The following is a 17,387-nucleotide window of genomic DNA, read 5'->3' as shown; positions in this document are numbered from 1 at the left end:
CTAGACAATTTTGGTCCCACAAGCCACACATAAGGCAGCCAAAGTATCCAAAGATTTCCACTGAAAAATCAGAACCCCAGCATTCCACAAAGTGAGAAATTACTTCTACCAGGAACAGACTGAGATGATGCCCTTGAGGCTTAGAGTTTGGGCTTGAAGGTTAGGCCTAACTGGGAGGGGCAGAGAAGAGAGAAGGCCTTCCAAGTACGCATTGTGAAGCTGAGCCCCTCAAGGAACATCAGGATGGAAAATTTGGAGGCCAGAACTTCCCAGGTGTGTTTGGTGTTTAGAGAGGAAGTCAGTCTGCCTGAAAACCTGGGTCCTGGAAGGAGTGCTAGAAAGTAAGACTAGAGCCAGATGGAGAATGGTCTATAACCAGGCTAAAGTAGTTTGGGCTCTATTTTATAGGTAGCAAGGAACCATTAAATAATTTGAAGTGGAAGGGAGGGCATGATTAAAGGGAGGGAACCATTGAGGAAGCCACTACAAGACTGTAGTTGTTCCAGAAAGAGGCTTCTTCTGCTTGTCCCAGCTCTTGCAAGATCCTCCTTCAAAGCTGCCCTCTCTCTCTGAGCTATTTCAGGGCTCATTACTATGCATCTCTTTTAAGTTGGGTGAGATATCAATGACATTTCTTATTGTGAATGAAACTCCTAATGTTGGACTGATGTTGATTCAGGAACTTAAAAAAAAAAATAGTACAAGTTTCATCCAAATCTTCCAGTTTAGAAAAAAGGAACTATAATACATCATTTCTGTTTCTTTCTTTCTTTTTTTTTTTTTTGAGGAAGATTAGCCCTGAGCTAACATCCGCTGCCAATCCTCCTCTTTTTGCTGAGGGAGACTGGCCCTGAGCTGACATCCATGCCCATCTTCCTCTACTTTATATGTGGGACGCCTGCCACACCATGGCTTGACAAGTGGTGAGTAGGTCCACACCCAGGATCCAAACCAGTCAACCCTGGGCTGCCAAAGTGGAACGTGTGAACTTAACCAATGTGCCACCGGGGCTGGTCCCCATCATTTCTATTTCTGTAATAGCATTGGTTGGCTTGGCCCCTGGGGTCACTGGTCTCTCCTAAGATCCCAACAGAGGAGCAAGAGGAGAGAGAGAGAGAGAAAGAGAAAAAGAGAGAGAGGAGGAGAACTGCCAGCATAGGGCAAAACCTGATTGTCAAGTGTTTTTCTGGGGCCTGTTCCAGATCACTGTCACTTACAGGCTTAGACTAGAGCTCAGCCCTAAATTAGGGCTTCAACTTAGAAGCCAGGATGGGAGGTGGAAGGGCCCCACCTGGGTCTTAGCAGTGGGAATTAACTCTCCCTGATCCTTAATTCTTTTCGCTTTCATTAGTGGCTAGAAGGGGAAAGGGATGTAACCCGAACCCTAATGCGGCTGAGAAGGGCTAAGAGCCAAAACCTTCCTTAAGTAGATACAGTATGTGCAGGGTCTGGGCAGGTTTCAGAACACTGCACATTTCTCCAGCCAAAGGCATGGGAAAACATGAAAATTACACATTTAACCCTTTACATCCAGAGGGGGAGAGTATCATCCTTCCACCAGAGCTCACATAGCAGAGAAGTTAGCAAGCTGGCTCCTATAGAAACCAGAGCACTCGGGTAGTCTTTTTCACAAAAATACCCCCAACAGCTAGATATTCAAATCAATTTCAAATATAACTTACAAGCTATTTCACCTTGTCAGAGAGAAGAGTTAGGTAAATGAACTCATGTACCCATTAGTCTTTTGGCAAGAAGTGAGTTTTGTCTACAAGGAAGTAGGGAGAGAGTGAATAGCCCAACTTCCATAGCACAAGCATCTTTATGACATTCTGAATTAGAGTTCTTCACCATGCGGAAAAACGGGTGATGCTGCACAAAGAAGTAAGAGATCTAGAAAGCAAATCTAAGGACAGCAGTAGGAGAGGGATTAGCAGACCCGTCTGCACACAAAGCTAACCTTTCCTGAAGATTTCATGTAAGTGTACAGGGCATCAGGGCTCAGGTTTAGCGCAAATAATCACTCCAAATTTGCAAAACACTCTTAATAATAAAGTGATGTTTTCCAGCCAGATTTGGAGCAAATAAATTTGTGAAATAAATCCCTATTTCCTCCTTGTTTTAATCTAAAAATCACGATGAATGTATGGTAAAAACACCACTGAAGGCATTCAAATCATGCTTTCAAGTTTAACAATGCTTTTTCATAGATCACATTTAAGAACCAATACTATTGTAGAAATATTGACAATTAATATTACTACACTATGCAGAGTGTAAAACTGCTAAGAAAAATGCAATACAGACTTGAAACTTCACTGGTTTGAGGTTTACCAAGCCTCCACATTTTGATTTTCATATAGAGAAAGCAATCCTTAAACATCTTGGCAAGTCAACTGATGTTTTTTAACAGTCTCGAACCTTTTAACATTTCAAGCTTTATGTCTGAAGTTTGGTGTTTTGACAGTTTCTTCTGTTTTTCGTTTGTTTGATTTTTGGACTTTCCCATCACTTAAAAGTACTAACTTAGACAGAAAGAACTTCAGCCAGTAGCACCTCAGGTGACTAAGCATCCCACAGATTGGAAGAGATGGCAAGACAAAGCTATGACCAGAAAAGTCCACTAAATAACAATACAGGCCTGTTCCAAAGTCTGGTGGGGCATGAGATTGTCTGGCAATTAACTCATTTCCACAACAATAAGCAGATTTAGTAAACTGTCTGTGTTAACCATTATGTTACTAAAATAATGATTTGTGGTTTTAACTGATCAGTGGCTTTAAGTAAACAGATCCTTTTTTCAAACGGGCTATGGGACTTCTTAACTTGACTGTCCTACAGACACCTCGGTTTCAGAAGATCCAAAACTGAACTAAAACTGGCTAGCCCTCCCAATCCCCATCACCACTTAGAGACTTCTAAATTAGAAATATTGGATTCATCTCTAACTCCTACCTCTCCTTCATTTCCTCAGATCCAAATGGTATGTATTACCACTAACCTCTGGCAACTTGCTAGTATATAACAACAGTCAGCACATTGCCAAGATGACTGATTCCCTCAAAACGCCCCTTCCTATTGATCAGTTCAGGTCTTTCCTCATGGAATCACTTATGTGGCTGGTACTGTACTGTGCTAGGTGCTGTATTTTTAATACATTAACTCTAATCCTCCAAAACAATGAAATGGCTACCTACTTCCAACCTGAATCCATTCTATAGCCCAGTTTTCTTGTGTCTTCAGAATAACTGGCTCAAATCCATTCATCTTTATATCCCATTACTCTGCAACAACCTCCATTGACTCATTTATCCAGCCACACAAGCAGTATGACACTGGGCAAGTTACCTAACCTCTCTATGCCTCAATTTCCTCAGCTGTAAAATGGGGTTAATAAATGAGTTAATATCTAAGTTAGAAAACCAGTGCCTGGCCCAGGATATGCACTATGGAAGTATTTGTTTGAACACAAAAGTGACATTTGTGGCGCTCTATGCTGGTTTCATAGGCCATAGGAAGAATATCTCTGCTCCTAGAACAGGTACAATTTAATGAATGAATTAATAAGTGAATAAATGAACAAACAACATATACCCTGCTATTGGGGAGCTCATGCTGTTACTCAGTTCATCGTGTAGTGAACCAACTGGCCTCAGTCTGCTGTCTGCGTCTTTAGGACATGCACCACTTGCACTAACTGGAATGGATGCCTTTCTTGTTCCGCAACCCACCTAAGTCCTATATATCCCTCAAGGCCTAGCTCCAAATTCTTCTTCCTTTTTCCACAAAGCTCACCAACCCTATCAGCCCACAATGAAATCTCTTCCTGCCGAATAAATGTTGCTCTTAGATCCTATCCCATGGCTTCAGCACTTAAAGGTTTTTGTTTCCTGGGCTTGCAGTAGTCCCTCTCTTCAACAAAACTGTCATTTCCAGGGAACAGGTCTTCTATGGTGGCTATCTCTTGAAGTCTCTAGTTTAGGGTTAGGCACTTTACAAAGTGCTCAACAAATATGTGTTGACTGGTTGGTTGATTGATTGATTGGTTGGTTGGAGGCTGAAATGAGAGCTCATAGGTAGGAGCCAAACAAGGTTTAGCATAGCCTTTCAAATTGCCTGCTGTTCAGACACTAGCCAGAAGTCATGTCTGGTCTTCCAACAGCATCAGACATCACATTAAAGGTGTTCTGCCATTTCAAACAACTCTCAAAGATTCGGTAACTCATACACTTCATTTTTAATAAGGAACACCTGTGGAATGCTTTTTATTTCTTTCTTAAATCACATACATATCTAGTATTTATATGAGATAAAGGATAAAATCAATCTCCCTCTCTACTAAAAAAAAGGGCAAGTTTATTTTCATTTTGCAAAAGAGGAAATTGAGATACAGAGAGGGAAACGACTTGCTCAAGGACATACAAATAACGAGTGGCAAAGCAAAGACTGAACTTCATGTCTTCTCAATCTAAGTTCATACTCCTTACCCTGATTTGAGATTTAAAACAAAACAAAACAAAGACCTTCCTTTGACCTTGATCCCTGAGGGGCATGTATTAGTAATATTACCAGTTTTTGTACTAAATTACATTTCTCTCATTTCTTTCTCTCTCTATCGTTCTCTTTCATTTTTCCTCTCATTTCTCTTATTTCTCTATCTCATTTCTCCCCTCCCCCACATTCTTATCCAGTTCTTTTTCTTTCTCCTTCTTTCTTTCACCTATCTAAACAAGGTATTGTAGAAACCATCTGGGACTTGGAGTCAGAGAGAAGTAAATTTGAATGCTAGCTCTTCTATTTATTGTGTGACTTAGAGTTTGTTATTTAACTTCTCCTGAGCCTCAGTCCCCTCATCTGCACAAAGGGGACATCAATACCGACCTCAAAGAGTTACTGTAAAAATTAAATAAGAATATATGAAAAACACCTAGAAGCAGCAGTATTTGCCAAACAGCAGGTCCACTACCTCCTCTATCCGACCATATCTAGGTCTTGACCACCCTTCGGGTTCAAGACACTGCTAAGATGCAAGCAATCTACACTGCCTCCAACCAGTGAGGCACATCCACACAAGTGGAGTATACAGGGACCTGCCTGGTCTACTTTTCAGCCTGTTGTCTTGATACTCTCTAATTGCAAATGTAAATTAACTCAGAGCTCCAAACTCTCAGTGAAGTCCTCCAAAGAACATAAGAGTCAAGACCTGATGCTTACTCAGCCCCGAGGCTTCAATATGTCATCGCTTATGCTCTCAGTCAGATAACATGCCATCAAAAGCTGCCTACATGCAGAAGTTTTCACAGGAGCTTTTACTTACATCAAACACAAACAAAAAGAAATAAAAAACAGCAAGGCAGCCCGACAAAGACAAGGCTTTAGCTTGTCATCTTCTCATAAGCAAAGATAGGGCTGCAGCCATGAGACTCTACTCCTTTTCCAGAATAACTAGTTGAACCAGCTTTACTCCCAGCTCTACCTATCTCAGCCCCAACCCCTCCCCCAAAGGAAAAATCAATTTCTGATGGACCATAACAGGCAGTATAGGAGAACCATTCAAAACTTCCCTGCCAGAGGCTCAGGAAGAGAGATGACCATACAGCTGGGAATCTGCCAAGTGGCATTAGGGTGGGGGCCAGAAGACACCACAAAGGGTCTGTCTGTCACTGAACTTAACCCTTGATCCTGTCAAATTAGTCCCACCTCTTGCATTCCTCTCAGATGTAACATTAAAAGACTTGAGTGAAAGTTAACAGACCATGCCGCATGCCGTCCCTGAGAACATACCAGGAAACAGCCACTTCTGGAAAGATAGGAAGTAGTAGTGTGGAGAAAAGCAATGCACTGTAAGAACTCCCTGCTGTCAGTTAGCCTTCACACTTCCTCAGCCTAGACCAAGCAAGGATCTTGGAGCTCTTAGCAACCCTTCAATAAAGCAGAAGCTTGCCCCATGAAGAGTCTGAAAAGAAACAGAATGGTACAGAGAGGTGAAGTAACATGCCAAGATTACTCAGCAAGTTGATAAGAGAGTATCAGAAATGTGACAAAGGTCCTATCCTCCACTAAAACAGGCTAGAGAGAGAAAGAGTGTGAGAAAACTTCACCCTGATTTGGTTATCAATTTGATGAGTGTTTGCAAACTTTATCAACCTTAACTCTGTGAGCTTCTCTCACCCCCCACCGGAAGCATGGCTTAGCCAAGAGGGACAAAGATGGTATGGCAGACTAGAAGGGCCCACCGTGACCAAAGACGAACAAAAGTTGGGTTTTGGACAGAAGGCAGGGCAGCCAACGAATGAACAACGAGGCAATGGCACTTGAATGAGATAGTCTAAAATGTAGGCCTCAAGCAACTGGCGGTGACGGGTAGGGGCTAGGAACCAAAGACTAGATATGAAGAAAGGGCAGCCTGGATGCATGGAAAATGTGTCTCTGTTGCTACTAAGCAGTGCTCACTCTGTGACATGGCATAGTCACAGACTTGCACTAAAAGAAGAGGGAGTGGAGGTGAAGTCAAAGAGGAGGGGTTAGCTTGCTGAGAAACCAAGTCATCTTGATCTTTGCAACTTCACTTCCCAGCCAGGATGGCTATGTGCCCAAGTAAACATGCCAGTGTGATGTGAGGAAGAAAGGTTCATCCCTTGTAAAACTAATGCCTAAGACGATCTTTCCACTTGGCCTATTTACCCCGGAGAGGGCAAAGGGGTGTAATGAAACAAATCTCTACCCCATCCCAGTCCTTGGAACACAATCTTTAGCCAGGAAAAACAAAATCTCAACTTCTTCATGAATGACTTAGTTGAAGTCTGCCTGAAGGGCGTATTTCAGGGGGGCATCAGGAGACAAAATATTGGCTCCAGAAAAGCTGAATGAAAGTGATCTAGGTACCAACATAAGCAAAATAAAAGGGTCACTTGCTGATTACAAGATAACTCAGGTAAATCTAAAGTTCAGTTTTGGAGAGAAATTTAATTGTGCATACACTATGCACACACACACACACACACACACTTCTGGTCCTAGCATCAAGGATATGAGCACCTGGAGCACTGATATTAGTAAAACCCCAAGCCCACCCAGATCTATTTAGCAGAGATGTCTAGAGCACATTGTGTTAGTGAGGTATGTTTCCTAGACTTCCGCTCTCTATTTCATTCTCTCTTTTTTTCCTTCTTCTCTCTATTCTCCTCTCACCCTTCAGCAATAAGGAGGATTACGCTCCACTCCAATGCACTTCCTGATCAGGGCTTTAGTAGGAAGAAAAGGGATTTGCCCAGCTCAGGTGACAAACTGGTGGATGTGAGGGCATGAGAAGATGAGGCTGGGGTACAAGACCTTCAGCAGGAGTGAGTCTTGCAGATATTGCAGGTATAGACAGAAGACCTCAGAACCCAGGGATGGCAGCAACAGGAGGGGCTTTTGCAGTCAGTGCCAGAGGCAATGTGCAAGGAGATGAATATCTGACAGGGGTTGGGGATGGGGACGGCTGTATCTAAATTCCTTCATAGGGGTTCTATAACTTGGAGACTGTTTGTACGTTACATATGGTCAACATCTTCAATCTTGGAGACACTTATTTTTCCCAGAAGGAGAAAATTAAGTTTAGAGAGGTTACTTTCACAAATTCCAAGCCAGCACTTGGTAAAAAATAAAATAAATCTGACGTTCTGGAGTTCTGACTTCCATTATTCACTATTCATTAATGCTGCCTCCTTCTTCTATTATACAAATTCCTTCTCTGTAACTCTTTGTGTAAACATATATGCTCCTTGAAGCCGGGGCTTATGTTTTCTCTCTCATCTCCTTTAGAACACTTTTCCCAAGGCTGGCCTTGGCTAAGGGCAATTCTAAATAAATAGTAAAAGATAAAATGTATCCCTCTGAAATCTATTATGTGGCTATCCCAGATGCCTACCTAGAGGCCTTGAGCAGGTATGGCTTAGCAGCAGCACAGGTACTTCCACTAAAAGATTTTGCTTGACAATCTACAGATTCAATGCCATCCCAAGCAGAATCCCAATGACATTCTTTACAGAAATAGAACAAAGAATCCTAAAATTCATATGGGGCAACAGAAGACCCCGAATTGCTAAAGCAATCCTGAGGAAAAAGAACAAAGCTGGAGGCATCACAATCCCTGTCTTCAAAACATACTAGAAAGCTACAGTAATCGAAACAGCATGGTACTGGTACAAAAACAGGTGCACAGATCAATGGAACAGAATTGAAAGCCCAGAAATAAAACCACACATCTATGGACAGCTAATCTTCAACAAAGGAGCTGAGGGCCTACAATGGAGAAAAGAAAGTCTCTTCAACAAATGGTGCTGGGACAACTGGACACCCACATGTAAAAGAATGAAAATTGACCATTCTTTTTCACCATTTACTAAAATAAACTCAAAATGGATCAAAGACCTGAAACCATAAGGCTTCTGGAAGAAAATATAGGCAGTACATTCTTTAACATTGGTATCAAAGGGACCTTTTCGGACACCATATCTTCTCAGACAAGGGAAACAATAGAAAGAATAAACAAATGGGACTTCATCAGACTAAAGAGCTTCTTCAAGGCAAGGGAAAACAGGATTGAAACAAAAAAACAACCCACCAAGTGGGAAAAAATATTTGCAAGTCATATATCCGACAAAGGGTTAATCTCCATACTATATAAAGAACTCACACAACTCAACAACAAAAAATGAAACAACCCAATCAAAAAATGGGCAGGGGACATAACCAGACATTTCTCCAAAGAAGGTATATAGACGGCCAATAGGCACATGAAAAGATGCTCATCATCGCTGATCATCAGGGAAATGCAAATCAAAACTACACTAAGATATCACCTTACAGACGTTAGAAAGGCTAAAATAACCAAAACAAATGTTGGAGAGGTTGTGGAGAAAAAGGAACCCTCATACACTGCTGGTGGGAATGCAAACTGGTGCAGTCACTATGGAAAACAGTATGGAGATTTCTCAAAAAATTAAAAATAGAAATACCATATGACCCAGCCATCCCACTACTGGGTATCTATCCAAAGAACTTGAAATCAGCAATTCCAAAAGTCCCATGCACCCCTATGTTCATTGCAGCATTATTTACAATAGCCAAGATGTGGAAGCAACCTAAGTGCCCATCAACTGACGATTGGATAAAGAAGATATGGTATATATATATATATATTTATATATATATAATGGAATACTACTCAGCCATAAAAAAGGATAAAATCGTCCCATTCACAACAACATGGATGGACCTTGAGGGTATTATGTTAAGTGAAATAAGCCAGATAGAGAAAGACAATCTCTGTATGACTCCACTCATATGTGGAAGTTAAACATGTAGACAAAGAGAACAGATTAGTGGTTACCAGGGGAAAGGGGGAGTGGGGGTGGGCACAAAGGGTGAAGTGGTGCACCTACAACATGACTAACAAACAATAATGTACAACTGAAATTTCACAAGGTTGTAAACTATCATAATCTGAATAAAAAGTTAAAAAAAAAAAAGACTTTGCTTGACATAGGGTCTTTGTATGGCATGGACTTCATAAAGAGCCAAAGTGCTCTTCAGCTCTATTTTTTTTAATGGTCCTACTCAATTCTGGCCAGACTTTCCTCAGTTATTGTGTTAAGCTGTGGGCTCCAGAACTCAAGAGGAACGTGGACAGGCTAGAGTGCGCCCAAAGTGGGAGGAGGAAACAGGAGCGGAGGCTGGATCTCAGATCTCGTAAGAAACAGCTGAAAGAGTTAGGGCTCTTCAGCCTAGAAAAGCGAGATAAGGGGATATAGTCTTCATCTTTGGACCTCCCAAAGGTTGTCCTAAGACAGAGAAAGCATTCTTGTTCTGCATGATCCCAGGAGGTAGATCTAGGACCCATGGATGGCAGGTAGAGGGAGAATGATTGCAGCTCAACTTAAGAAAAAGGTGTCCACAGTCAAAACTCCAACAATGAAATGGATTGGCTAAGAAGGGAGTGAGCACCCCCACGACCAAAGGAAAACAAGCTCAGGAATAGTGCACGAGAGGCTCATGGACTGGTTAAGATTAAGACCGAGTGACTTTCAAAAGGCCCTCCTCACTGTGAGAGTCTGATTCTAGGTTTCCTCCAAGAACAGCGTTAGGTTAGCAGCCCTGAGTTGTCTGCCTTTTGGTGCTTGGTGAGGGACAGGGGGTATGGGGCGGGAGGCAGGTAGTAAGAGAAGCCCTTTACATAATCTCTGCTGTTCTTCATTAACTTTTCTCAGATGGGTCAGCATCTTTTTACCCCCTGGTTCTGAAGAAGCCTAACTATAAAAACTGTGATGTTCCCTCCAGACAATCACTCCATAAACACCAGTCTCAAGTCTGAGTCTCTCTTTTCTCTTTAGAAAAATTCCCAGGAGGGAATTAGGCAGAGTAAGGGGGGAAATCATTTTAATCTTTTTAAGGGACAATGTTCAAGTGTCTTCCAGTTGGAGTTGAACTATTTTCTTTGTCTGAGTTTTGGGAGAGGAAAAAACCCCTAACAGGTTTGGCCTTTTTCACTTCAGGGAGCACATGTGTGAATCTCAGTAGGGTGCCAGGTGTATTATGACAGCCCAGCAGGCCCAAAAGTAGTGTGTACCCAAAGCTCAGCCAAGGGTTACCGGACACATACCACCCGCCCTTCTTGCTCTACCTCCCTCCAAACTTCTTTGTATCTCTCTTGGATGGATTCCTAACCCATGTCCTCCAATACCTTCTACTTTCTGGAAGAAGGTAGTAGTTGGGGAACTGAGGCCATAGACTTCTTTTCTGATTCTAGAGGCAGAGATGAGAAGGAGATTCATGTAAGTAACCAGGCTGGACTAAGTTCCCAAGAAGTATACCCCATGAAGTTCCCTTCGTAATGCCAAGCCCTGGTCTGGGGGTGGGTTCAGCCTGTAACACAGCTAAGAAAGTTTCACAGGAAGTATTGTTTCTTGTATGACACTACCTCTGCACCCAACAAGAACTCAAAATCACAGCCAAATTTACTGCCTGCCAGATGACAGCCTCAATCTGACTTTAGTCTCGAAATCTCAACTGCCTCTCTGTGTGCTTCTAGAAATAAGGTCACAGTGGGGATGGGGGAGGGACTAAAAACAACTTAAAGAGCATGCCCTACCATCTACCTAGGCTAAGGACAATAAACAGTATTAGTCTCCCCAATTCACTCTTACATCATCTGTGATAATAAAGATGCGGCAGGTAGGCCCTCATTTTGCAAACAGAGATTGGATCTAGAAAGAGTAAAATGACATAGCAACATCAGTGCACATTAAATGGAGGAAGTGAAGCTTCTTTTTCTTCCAGGCTACTATGCCACCAACTCTACTTTGTTCCAGGGTGGCAACTAGCCCCCACTGTGCCAGATGGAGACTGCCACAAAAAACAGGCCAGGAAAAGGGCAAATATGTAAAAGGACAAAAAAAACCCTGTCTTGTCCTCCTCCCCAATTTTACTCCTTCTCCTTTTCCTGCATCCCCACACTGGTCTCCACCCTTTCTTTTCTCCACCCTCAGCCAACCTCAGGGCATATTTCCAAGAACTCAAAATGAGTATAGGAACCTTATGCTACAGCTCAGCAACTCTCTCTCTCACGTGTGCATGCGTACACACACATGCACGCTCACATACGCACACAGATCCTACAGGAGGATACAGTTTGAATCTCTGAGGCCTGCGAGAGGCCATATTCAATGAAGAATCATTGGTGCCAAAACCTTGGAAAGATCACCCATCCCCAAAGAGGATCTCATCCAGCATGGGGAGTCAACTTCACGGATGACTGTCTACACTGTAGTGGGGGACCCAGAATCTGATTAGAAGACAGTCCCCACTTCAGACAGGCCCCCTGGGTCAACAAGGTAGTATAAGACACTAGCCAAAGGAATTAATAACACCAAAGTCATGAGCCGAATTCCCTTGAGGGTCATGCTTCTTTGAGAATACCACAATGTATGGAGAAATCATAAACCATCCCTTAACACTTGAGATAATCAATAGTAGGGTTTTTTTTTTTTAACATTTCCTCTTTCTTTGTCACTTGGTTATCAGAAGACTATACCAGTCTCCATAACTTGGGCAGCTGAATTCTCCACATTCAAGGAAATCACAGGAGCCAGTAGGAATTGATGATTTCCTCAACCTGATCATTTCCTGGTTCTTCCATGACAAATATGAGGTAGACTTTCACACTCCATGCATTCTTTTCCCACTAATCACCTTTTCTCAAATTCCTCTACTCCTAAGATGTCTCCACCTTGCCACAAGCTATCTCCATATCACCCAGACCCAAATCACTTTTGGGTTTTTTTCCCATGACACCAAAGAAGGTTCTCCAACATTCCCCACTATGATTCTTGCACCTTACCTCTGTCTCTGCCTGACCTGAGATCATCACAAGTGATCTGGAGTTATCAAAACAGTTCTCTCCTACTCCCTGAGCCCAGATTCCATCAGAGAGTGTCTGCACCCCAGTCCTCATCTACTGTGGAACCACAGGTTGGCATGGAAAGGATCACTGGGGTGGGAAGCTGCCAAGACTGGATACGTCCCTGAAAGGTGTTGCTCCATGCCCCTTCACAAACTGCAGAGCTACCAGAAGAATCAAGAAACACTCTAAGCAGTAAAAAATACAATAGACTGGGATCCTACCTCTGACTCAGGAGGCAAGATGCTCAATGCATCACAACCTCAGTTTTTTCATCAGTTTCTCTACAACCTTCAATGACTGCCTCACAGAGTGGCTGTAAGAGGCTAATGAAATAAGGGATACAGAAACACACTATAACCAGTAACATTGTATGCAAACAGAACAAAGCCTCACCTTCCTTAGTCCAAACCTTCCCAGGACAAAAGGGCCAGAGCTAGCATAAAGGATTGGCTACTAGACTGTCCTAGTTTTATTTAAAGGCCACCCACTTGAACCTCATTGTAGACAAGGGGACACCTTAAACCCAGTAAGGGCAAGTGATATACCTAGGATCCCAGAGGTAGCGAGTAGCAGAGCAAGGATTAGAACCCAAGTTTTCAATCTGCCAGTCCAATTCTTTCTACGCCCTTCTATCCCATTCTCACCAGTGTGTGCAGACCGAGACTATTTTCAAGAAGAAAGCTGTGTTGTTCTGAAGCATAAGGAGAAATAAAACTAAGGCAGAAAAATGAAAAGGGGATTAATGAAATATGCCACAGAGTGTCTTGGCAAGAAAGAAAAAATTACAGGCAACCACTGTACTGAAGAAAATACTATGGTCCCTTTATACAATGTTGGGGATAACCAAGTTATATATAGCTGACTTTTACTGTAAGGAGCCAGGCTATCTGGGAGGGATGGGGGAAAGGCTTTTACCCCCTGCATATGCAAATGCATGTAATAATGAGCCTTCATATAGTAGGGGTCAACTGTACATCCAGTGGAAAGGGAATCATTAAAAGGCACCCTGCCTCTCAACACACAAGTCACTTCCTCAACAGCTTGGCCAAGGAAACCCTCATCTACCCTCAAATAATCCCCCAGCCAGACCACAAATTGCTGGCTGCCCCATACTTAGTAACACCCCCTGCCATGCTCTCACTGGCTCACAAAACAATCCAGGGCCACGGCAGCAAGCCCTCTCTGGGGCGCCTCTCAGGATGGGTCAGACCTGGGCAGAGGTAAAAAAGTGCCCTAAAGCACGTTGTCTAGGCAGACTGTGTTGATTCTGTGGGTGGTGTAAGGAGAAAAAGAAAGGGAGGAACTGCCAGACCATGGAGGGCTGCATAGCCAGCTGTGACCTTGGTGGAAAGAGTGGGGAGAGGAAGAGTTTGATTAGAAGAAATTCCCGAAGGCCAGTATTCTCCTCCCCAAAGAGGTTGTTTGAAAGTGTTTTTGTTTAAAAAAAAAAAAAAAAGAAGCTTATTACTCTCTCCAGAGAATACTGGAGGGAGAGTATCTTAGGAGGGGGTGTGACAGTGGGTGACAAAGGCATCTCAGGATGATTAGAAATACATGACTAGTACAGAGGAAAAGGATGCTGGATGAAGATCTGGGCTGCTAATTGGTGCTTGGGGAAACTAAAGATCCGGGCTCTTTCTGATAGCCCCACAAAATTTAGCCTCAGCATACCTCAGACTGCTCAGGCTGCTTGGTACACCCCACAGCAACACGGCAGGGTTACTAAGAGTGTGGGCCCTAAGGCCTGAAGAACCCCTACGCTCAGCAGCTCCAGTGGAAAGCCAAAGCAGGACAGGCTGGGGGCGGGGGCATTCGCAGCCCCCTGCTGAGATGTGACCAACGTTAAAAAACCAAAAAAATAAAGTGACATTTGTTCCCCGCTAAGAAGCCACATTTTTCTATCTCAAGCCCAAACTCACATCTACAACCTCAACTGCCATTTGAGGAGGTTGGAAGAAGAGCTTTTCAGATTTGAGCATTAAACAGAAACAAAAACAAAAACAAAAAAATGGCATAAAGCTAGTGAAGTTCGATCACTTGGCAATCTGGCGCCTCAAGGTGAGTCGTCCTACAAATCTCTCTTCCCAGTAACAGCCCCAGCGGCCCCCACCCCCCACCCTCAGCCCCAGCGGAGACGGCTCGCTTTGGGGGTTCTGGAGCACTCTGAGAGCTACTCTCCCCTGTCCTCAGCCGCAACTGGCTTCCAGCAGATCACAGCCTCCTAAAACAAACAAACCCTGGCGGCGGCGGCAGCAGCTCCAGCACAGCTGCGCTCCATGGCGCAAAAGTTTCCTCCACCGTTCTCAACGTGCAGGAAATCTCGCCGGCGCTGAGGCAGGACTCCGGAGAGAGGGAAAGGCCGAGCTGAACTGGCAGCAGCAACGCCCCGCCGGCTGAATGGATGTGCGCGCGTCCGGCCGTGGGAAGTGAGGCTGACGAAAGCCACCAATGCCTCATCTCCGTTCCCACACCAGACCCTCGCCCTGCAACCTGCCCCGGCGGGACGGCCCGCCGGTCGACGCAGGGCCAACGCTGCTAAGAAAGGTGCCAAGCCGCGTTGCCTGTCCCATAGGGGCGCGGGGACTTCCAAGGTGAAACCCCCAAAAGCCACCACTTCCTCCAGCTCAAACTGAGGGGAGCGGCTCCCCGACGTCGGGGAAAGCTGCCCCAGAGCCCTCCCAAATGTGTCTGCCCGGAGGGCTCTAGCCGGAGGCTAGCCGTGCTCTCATCCTGTGCTCCCGCCACCCTTAAGGGGTGTCTGCGCATGGGCTGGCGGCAAGACCTCTCCCTGCTACTAATGCTCCACAGGGGGGCTTTCACCCCCAGCCCTGGCCAAGTTTCAAAGTTGGTCTGAGGGCCCCGTCCCGCGGCAGCCTGCGCACCCGCTTGCCCATTCAAAGTTGGGCACCGCTGGCACAGAGCCTCCAGTTCTTACCTTAGACACTGTGAGCGGTTCGCAGTGTTCCAGACCCCCCTTAAGGGTGAAGCCCCAGGGCGCCCCCCCTTGCAGCTGCACAGGGACGTACTGGAAGGACCCAGGCCGGTTCTCCATCCTCCGCTCGGCTCAGGCGCCGCGGGGCTCCTTTTCCGCGGGGGCTATGTTGCCTCCGCCCCCAGCAGCTCCGCCACCATCGCCCTCCAGCGCTACGCCACCCTGCACCGCCCTGCTCCGCCTACTCTCCCGGCTGGAGACGCTCGGGCAGTGAGCGAGCGCAAGGAGGAAATGACACGGAGCTGGAGAAAGGGGGAGAGAGGGGGAAAAAGGAGAAGGAAAAAAAAGAAAAGGAAAGAAAGAAGGAGAGGCGGAGGGATAGCGCGTAATGGACATGAAAACGGAGCAATGGGGAGGGGCAGTTACTGGGACCTCGCCTATAGGATCGCTGGGGAGTGGGAGCGAGGCGAGGCCTCACATCAATTGTTACATTGTTTCATTCAAGCAGGCCCCCCTCTTTGGTCCTCCTCCTTACTGCCGGGTTCCCCGCCCCTCCAGCCAGCACAGGCGAGGGGAGGTGAAAGTCGTTAGTGTGGATGGCCCGCGTGGCTGAGTGGGCTGAAATGCTGTTTTCCCCTGTTAGCGCATTCGTGTTTCTCTGACTGCCTTTTTCTTCTGAAGGTCCCAAGAACGGGGTCCTGGGAGGGTTACAAGGCTGCTAATTTGTGGACCTTGCCTAGAGGGTTGGAAAATAAAGCAAGCAGGCCAGCGAACACAGTGGGGCTGTGTGTGTAGACTGCTCTGTGTGTATGCGCTAGGTGTGTGGGGTCATTATGAAACATTGCCCCGGAGCATAGTTTAAATAAAGAAGCACTTTGAGGATGCCCCCTGCCCGGGCTCAACCGCACCCTGGCTCAGCGCTGGCATCTATGAGTAGCACTGTGCTTGTGTATGTCCAAGTCATCTGGAGTTCCTGGCACGGCCTTGCACTTGCCCCTCTGAGATGACCAAGCCGGGAATCAGCAAACTCCTAGCAGACTAGCAGCATTGTTTCCACTCCTCAACAAATCTACAGGAAAGAGCATCCATTGATAAGCTCGCCAATTGACAGTGTTGTGCCTTTTGGAAGAATCAGCTTTTAGACAGGGTCCAGAACATCTCTGCTCATCTGTTCATGCTTAAGGCTGTAGTTTCTGAGCTGGGCTTTTAGAACAGACCGAAAAAAACACACCCACAAATACCCACGGTAATAGTCTTGAAAAGTGAATCTGTTACTGAAACTTACACTGATCTTTCAGTCTTGACCTGGGCTACCTTCTCTCTCGGAGGTGTTGTCTCTGGAGCCACATGCAGGCAGTGAGTTTTTAAAGGACCTCACACTAACAGGAAAAGTTTGAACAACTCATTTGTGACTCAAAAGGATCTTCCCATTCCCTCTTGCCTGCTTAGTTTCTTGCTCTCTTCTTGTGCAGCTTCTTCCTCATTGCCAAGGAACACACTGTGGCACCCTTCCTTCCACAGTCAGCTTTCTGCAGACAAGGTGTCCACTCTCTGCTTCCATTTCCTCACCTGTCACTGCCTCTTGAACCCACTTCAGCCTGCTGTGTGTCCCAGCAGGCCACTGAAACTTCTCTCATGGGCTTCCCTCCCTCCCCCAATCCTTTCTTCTTAGCCTGCTGGACCACATTATATGATGCTGATCTGACTTTTCTTTAATAAAACTGCAGTTTGGGTGTTTATAGCCCACCTTTTTAAAGTCCTTAGAGATGATTCACATGAGAAACGTTCAATCTTTTAGACTTTTAGACCTGCAAAAATCATTTCGATCATGTTCATTGTTTTGCATTTCCCCTACGAGAAAATTTGAGAAAATGGCATCTCAATTTATTGATTCTTAATTGTGTATCAACCCATGATATAACATTTATTTACTCTGTCCTACCTTGAAACTGGGCATCTTTTTTTCTTTTTGGGGTAAAACTCATATCTCTACGACTGTCACTGGTAGTACTC

The 17,387-nt window shown here is 44.9% G+C and overlaps 1 protein-coding gene across 3 annotated transcripts in view; it reads right to left on the bottom strand.

The window, feature by feature from the left end:
• SHROOM4 (shroom family member 4) overlaps window positions 1-15,639 on the bottom strand; it is a 207,803-nt gene extending 192,164 nt beyond the window's left edge. Inside the window, exon 1 of one of the 3 annotated variants that reach the window (XR_011499632.1) lies at window positions 15,378-15,639. Coding sequence is in view for 2 of the 3 variants with exons in the window: in XM_070502056.1 (XP_070358157.1) it covers window positions 15,378-15,494 (117 nt within the window). In the remaining variant the exon portion in view is untranslated. The remainder of the gene's footprint in view (window positions 1-15,377) is intronic. The other 2 variants (XM_070502056.1, XM_070502055.1) reach the window with 2 other exon arrangements.
• Between the last annotated feature and the right edge of the window lie 1,748 nt (window positions 15,640-17,387).

This window comes from Equus asinus, chromosome X, assembly GCF_041296235.1.
Source record: "Equus asinus isolate D_3611 breed Donkey chromosome X, EquAss-T2T_v2, whole genome shotgun sequence".
NCBI lineage: Eukaryota > Metazoa > Chordata > Mammalia > Perissodactyla > Equidae > Equus > Equus asinus.
Note: the sequence above shows the minus strand (reverse complement) of the source record. Positions and strands in the feature narration are given on the sequence as shown.